The 7,116-nt window shown below is 33.5% G+C and overlaps 1 protein-coding gene across 3 annotated transcripts in view; it reads left to right on the top strand.

Annotated features, from left to right (window-relative positions):
- LOC110023996 (clustered mitochondria protein) overlaps positions 1-7,116 on the top strand; it is a 116,547-nt gene that overhangs the window by 105,882 nt on the left and 3,549 nt on the right. For all 3 annotated transcript variants that reach the window (XM_020723685.1, XM_020723686.1, XM_020723687.1), the window contains exons 19-22: positions 3,462-3,593; positions 5,963-6,118; positions 6,236-6,304; positions 6,904-7,062. In XM_020723685.1, the coding sequence (XP_020579344.1) occupies positions 3,462-3,593; positions 5,963-6,118; positions 6,236-6,304; positions 6,904-7,062 (516 nt within the window). The remainder of the gene's footprint in view (positions 1-3,461; positions 3,594-5,962; positions 6,119-6,235; positions 6,305-6,903; positions 7,063-7,116) is intronic.

The raw sequence follows: 7,116 nt of genomic DNA on the forward strand, positions 1-7,116 counted from the left end.
ACATAGATGCATGCATTAATGTAAATTGCGCAGGTTCAATTATTGATTAGAGATCGACATATGGATACTATAATTATGTTTGGGAAAATTTTGTTACATGACAAAGTAGAAAATTTAATGTGGTTGATAGGAGCAGTGCTGATAAAATTATGGCTAATGGAGTATGTGAAATGTTAAAAAAATTCTTGAAGTGTTGTAGATCTCGATTAAGATGCCAATGAATTTGTACTATGACAATAATGCCCCCATAAGCATTGTAGAAAATCCAATATAACATGGTCGCACAAAGCATGTGGAGATTGACAGATATTTCATAAAATAAAAGATTGATTTTGGGGTTGTTTGCATGCCTTTTATTTTGATTGCGAAACAAATAGTAGATATCTTCATTAAAGGATTTTTCAAGCCTAGTTTTGAGATTCTTGTAAGTTGGGCATGATAGATATCTATACTCCAACTTGAGGGAGGGTGTTGGATTTTTAAGAAATTGTAATTTTAGTATTTTCTATTTTATGTATTGTCTATTTTGAGAATTTTTATTGTTAGTACTTTTTGATTCCTATTCTAGCATAAGGATTTTGTGACTGATTTTGTTTCATTTCATAAAGTAAACAAAATTGAAATCCAAATAATCTTCACATAACTTATATACAAATTACTTAATAGAGACTGTAATCTGATTAATAATAGAGAAATTGGAAAATAATCAAAGAAAAAAATCTAGCTGGAATAGGGAAATATTGGAGTTGTGCACTCCTGTGATCGCGGAAGCCTAGAATTCCACAGGATAATAGAAGTCACATGATCAGAGTCGCGAAGTCACAATCTTGTGACAGGATGTTCCTGTGTCATTCTCCCTGTTTAATAGAAATTTCTTCTCTGGAAGCTTCAGAAATCGATCTAACGCCATCATAACAGAGTCATCGCCTTACTTGGTTTGAGGAAACCTTTCTCTAAAATTTATGCTCACATCCGTTCTAGGCAACTCCAAAACACTTATGTCCTTTCAAAACTTATCTTGATATAATAGATAATCACCATTCTTTTGCACAATTAGAGTTGAAGATGTATTTGGTCTAGTACTCTCATAAATTAAGCCTCTAGCCATTAAGTGTAATAGCTTTTTGCAATTTTTCATACTCAAATGGTCATATCCCATAAGGAAGCTAGTTAGCAAAAAATAAATTTTGGAATGAGAGATGTTGAATCTTTTTCGGTGGTAGCCAACCCAGAGGTAAACTGTCAGTTAAGATATCTGACAACTCTTTCAATAATTACTAATCTTTTTTTGGTATAGTCTCCTCGAATTCGCTGTATTCTAGGGCAACCAATATTAGTTTTGTTCTAGTCTCTCTCATGTGCATAACTTGAATCACTAGCATCTCTCCCTCTTTAGCTGAAAAATGGTACTTCATGTTGATGCCTTTATTCTATCACGTGTCATTGTTCATTTTCTCAACTGATCTCTGCTCCGTGAAATATATCATTTTTCTATCTAAGTGCCCAAATCGTGGCTTTAGAAGCACTTCTAAGCTGAGATAGATTTGGGAGTGCTATTGATGGGCTTCACCTTTGCTCCACTCTGGATTGGATTTTTATTGGACGGGTTGGCTTGGATGCTCCACTTGGTGTACTCCTGCGTGATCCTTAGGTTGAACTCTATCTATAAGGTGTGGCGGTCACTTGGTGACGTTATTATTTTTTCAACTTTAAAGCTAGGATTTATACATCAAGTAGGGATCAATATTGTTGCATCTGTATGACATTACCAATAGATGACCTCAGTCTTTTAAAATTCTTTGTTATTGTGTGCTTCTCTAGTACCACCAACTCACATAGCATGTGTTGATCAAATTTAGCTATGTGCTCCATAGAAAAATCTATAAGGTGTAAGTGATGGAGTTTGATGAACATATTTTATTGGTAATGTGAGGGAAAGTATATGTGTTGCATGTCTTTTCATCTTGGACCAGGTAATGATATTTTTCTCTTATATGGCGAAGGCACTTCAGATTCTCCCATTACAAGGAAGTGTTATTTCTGAGCTTAATGGCTGTTAGTTTGAACTTCTTGTCAGGCAAAACATCCTTATGCTCAAAGACCCGTTCAACTTGCTAGATTCACTTGGTGCATTCATTCGAATCTATGCGATCGTCAAAATTCGATAAATTCATCTTTAATCCAAGATCTTGGTTTTATATTTGATATTCTATGTGAAATCGTCGGATAATAGTTCTTCATCACCAAGAACTATTTGGTGGAAGGGATTCACTTATTCCTCTCTATTAGGCAAGTCACGTTTGTTGTGGCTATAAGTGACCCCTTCGAGTTGTTTACTCTCAAGACAACAAGTCTTTGTTACAGTTAAAGGATTTATCGCTTCATATCCTCTTTAGTAAGCTCATGAAATTCTCTTTGCAGATTTTTCCTGGGCATCATTGTGTCTTTTTCATCCAATGAAAGTTTTAATGAGAAAGAAAAATATGATTTAGGGTTTAGGGTTATGGTTAGGGCTAGGGCTAGGGCTAAATGGATGGTGTGGGGAAAATTGTTTTTGCTTGGAGTGTTAGTTTAGATTACTTGAAATTTTTGTTTGTGGCAAGAAGATAGAATCCTAAGAATCTAGCGCTTGTTGGACTCTGATATTATATGATACCATTCTTGGATTTCATGAAGGTTTTTAAGAAGCAGATTTTGTGGTTGTGGAATGACTGGCGAATGATAATATTCTAGTTTGACGACAGTCAAAAGGAAATCGGTGGTTGTCTTGGTTGAAAACAACAAAGAAAACTTCGAATCGATGAGGTTCAGGTAGTGTGGAGGTCCATCACTTGTTCCTGACAAGTTACATATCCACCATTTGTAAAAGGAAAGGGCACAACACTCCAAAGAGCAGAAAATAGAAAAAGTATCTCAAATTCATAAAATTAACAAAATTGAAATCCAAGCAACCACTACACAATACATATAAAAGTTACCTAATAAAAAATAACCTAACGAGTACTAGAAAAATATTAAACTAATAATAATAAGAATATAAACTGGCTGAAATAGAGAAATATCAGAGGCATGCCCTCCTGTGATGGTGGAAGCTTTCAATTCCATGGAATGAGATCCGTTGCGATCTGTCGCAAAAGTCGTAATTTTGTGACGGGACGCTCCCTTGTCAAGAACCTTTGTAAATGGGTTCAGATTTTGTTTGACGTCTCAAACAATGTTAATGCCTAATATTTCTTGTTTGTCTTATTATTTTTATTGAGATTTGTTTACTGTAACTTCTTAAATTTATATCCATTTTTTTTTTCTGAAAACTATTGGGTAGTTCAACAGTATAAATCTAGTTGTAATTAGAGAGCCTTCAGTAAATTTGCAGTCACATGTAATTTTAATTGAACTTGAACTTTATTACAAATCAATTTTTTTATATAGTCAAGGTTTTAATTTTCTGTGTTGTATTTCAGGATGAATTGAGGGAAACTCAAGATCACGATCTCAGTCCAACTATTTCACATATTTTTAATTGCTTGTTTGGGCATGTATCTATGGAAGCAAAGAGTAGCGCTAGTAGTCCACAGTTAAAAGCTCAAAAGAAGGTGAATGAACCCTCTTTTTTGGTTGTTGATTTTAAAAATGTTGTTTTTAATCTATTAAAGTTTTTTCTGCCTATTTTTGGTGTTGCTAGGAGTACATGTAACTGGAAAATAGGTTTATGTCTATTTGCTTATGATGAATCTGATACTTTATTAATGCGAGTGTACGCATGCTAAAGGCACACATGATTATGTTGGGTTGTGAAAGTTTTCATGCAAATGGATAATAAATTATATTTGCAATATGATGAAAATAATTGTAGATTTTAACAACTAAAAAATCTTGTTTTCATCTCTTATTTATAAAATATTCTAGGGATTGTAATTCTTTTCTTTTTAATAGATGGGTCTTCTATCGAATAACTTAAAACATGTTATTTTTATTCTGACATGATATCATGGTAAGGCTAGCTTGAACTCTGGGTACTAGCTCCTTTCATTTCTGTAACACGCCTTTTACTATGATCTTACTGTGCATCTCTTAATGCTTCTGCATTCACAAGCGCACAAGTGGTCTTGTGAGGCTTATGTACTTTCAAGGCCACAAGATGTATTGATAGCATTTAAAATCTAGTGAAGTTCACATAATATATGCACTATAGGCTAAATGATACATAACTATTATAGTACTTCATCTAAGAAGAGCCATGAACAAATTATTGCATCAAACATTTATAACAATAATCATCACCCAAAGTGCAAGCAACATATCGACCTATTGTTTCCTTGGCACAACTATTAACCTCAAATCCACAAAATCAATAGGAAAGAGTTTGTATGAACAAACTTAGTAGTTGGAACCTATTTGGTAGGTAAAAACGATAAGGAATATGTCATTTAATTAATTCATTTAAATATAATGACATCATGAAAGTTTTGTATGACAGTTGCTTTAGCTATAACCTGATTTAAATAAATGTATTGTAACCAAAATTTTAGAAAATAAAATAATGGAGAGACTTCTTAAGAATTCGTTTTATAGTATAGGCATTATAAAATGGGGGATTGAATCTTCAAGCTGCATTATAAAATGGGAGATTTACTTACACAACACTCAAAGCATTTAATATTACATATCTTACACCCAAAACTTTCATATATACATTTAAAGCATCTAAAATATTAAAATAAACAGGAAAATAACAAATTCCGTTAGAAGGATTTAGCCCTGTTAAAATTCACCTTCCCGTCGAATGCGTGGATGAATCGTCGTCCTTGTCATCTCGGAGATCGAGTGAGCCAAGCGCTATATCTTGGAGCTTGAAAACAGTAGCATCTCTCCACACTTGGCTTCAGAAACCAACTTTCGTGATACTTCTTTCAAATAGAAAGACTTCACTGCAAAATCAGAGAGGAAACCTCCTCTGTAAAATCTGAGAGGAAGCTGAAGAAGAGATTGTCAAGGGCTATTAATTTTGGCACAGTGAAGGAAGGGATTTTAGAGGTAGATGATGCAGGAAGCTTTCACGGTGGTTGTCGAGTGGCGAGATCCTATACTTATCGGAGTTTTGTGATTCGTTTAACTCAGTAACGGAGTGTTTTAAATGTGAATATGAGAGTTTGGGTGTGAGATATGTAATATTAGATGTTTTGAGTGTTATGCATGTAAATCCCCCTATACAGATAAAGATAAAAAAAACGAGGGAAAAGAGTAAGGTACCAGTGAACCTATAGAAAAGCACACGGATTATAATCGAGGATGTAGAGAAATTGATCCAACAATACATGTTGATCCATGCTTAAGTTTTATGCTATGATAGGAGAGTGAGTGAGCCCCATGACAAAGAAAAATTCAGCACTCACCTTCAAACTAAATGATAGAGACCTATAATTCTAAGTTTTTTTATGATATTTTTGCATGTTGTGCTACAGAGTTTTTTGGTGAATAAGTCGGCTATTTGATTTTTTGTAGGCACATATAGAGTGCAATCAGATCACTTTCTTCTTTTTTTTTTTACATGTTATGATCATGTTGCATTGGATCTTGTGCAATACCGATGGCTGATATGCTTGGGTAATGTTAATACAAAAGAATTGTGTGGAAGGTATGTAAATTTGCAACACCAGCTTCATGTTGCTAAAATTAGGAAAGCCATAAGAGACAAGAGCCTGAAGATGTCTTTCTCTTGGATATGTTTTTTATGCTTTAGGGATAAACTTCATTGCAGTATTTCATTCTATTTACCCCCCTTTTGATCCGCTAAGTTTAATATTTTTGGGTGCTATTTGTTCTTCCCTCTGATTTTTTTTTTTCATGACAGATTTGTTTAATGCTGACCATGTGTATAATTTTTTTTTTTCCCAGCATAAACTAGTACTAAGAAAAGTTGTTTTTTAACGTGTTCACATATCACAATTTTCTTGTAATCCAGGATCAAGCACACCATCACTCATCCAAAAAATCTGGTAAGGGGCAAATGAAATGGAACCATGGCCCATTTTCTAGAAAAGTTCATTCATCACAGACACATTTACACTCTGAAGGAGTATGGTCTTCCATTCAGGAATTTGCAAAATTTAAATATCAGGTATCAGATAACTTGACGTTATTTGAAGTAGTATTAAAGCGTTTATTTATTGCTTAGGTATTTCTCCTTTAATGCAGTTTACTTTTTATTTTTACTTTTGTTTTTTCTTTTCTGCAGTTTGAATTGCCAGATGATGCAAGATTACGTGTTAAGAAGATTTCAGTGATCCGAAATTTGTGTCAAAAGGTATCAATATTTCCTGAGATCAAATGTTTCATTACAATCATACTTAATTTTTTTTTTTTACTTTTTATGGATATCAATTATGCTTGATTGATTTGACTTGCTATGGCAAACCTTTTTTCCGTTCGTCTGTGTATTTTTGAAACGGACATCTGTAGTTTTTCTTGTGCTTCAATTTTTGTTCTATAATTTGTTTATATAGTTCTACAGAAATGGCTGGAATAAAACTAGTTGCTGCTTCTACTGCTTCATTTAATTCTTCCACCTAGTGAAATGCTGGTTTCAATTATCTTTGAATGCAATGGTTAGGTTGCACTTAACTATCACTTGACATCACAAATTTGATTCATGGAGAAAGCCTCTTTCCTAATGCTAAGAATTATGACTAATTCATTTAGTTTACTTTGAAGCCCTATAATTAATACTCTAGTTGAGGCAGCTTAGGGGGAGCATTTTTGACTTAATTTTAATCAAATGGAAACGGATTGAATGATTGAATGGAAATGGATCAATGTCCTAAAACTTCTATCATGCCAGAAACCATTTTTCAATTTACGCCTCTGTATAAACTATTTATTTCTTACATTATTTTATTTTAACAGATAGGAATAACAATTGCTGCACGAAGATATGATCTCAACTCCGATTCGCCCTTTCAGACTTTAGATATCCTTAATCTCCTACCTGTTATCAAGCATTCTGTTCCATTGTGTTTAGAGGCTAAGAATCTGATAGAAATAGGAAAAGCTCGGTTGTCTGAGGTAAAAACAACAGAACTCACTTTCATTACAGCATATATATATATATATATATAT

This window comes from Phalaenopsis equestris, unplaced genomic scaffold, assembly GCF_001263595.1.
Source record: "Phalaenopsis equestris unplaced genomic scaffold, ASM126359v1 Scaffold000240, whole genome shotgun sequence".
In the NCBI taxonomy this organism is placed as follows: Eukaryota; Viridiplantae; Streptophyta; class Magnoliopsida; order Asparagales; family Orchidaceae; genus Phalaenopsis; species Phalaenopsis equestris.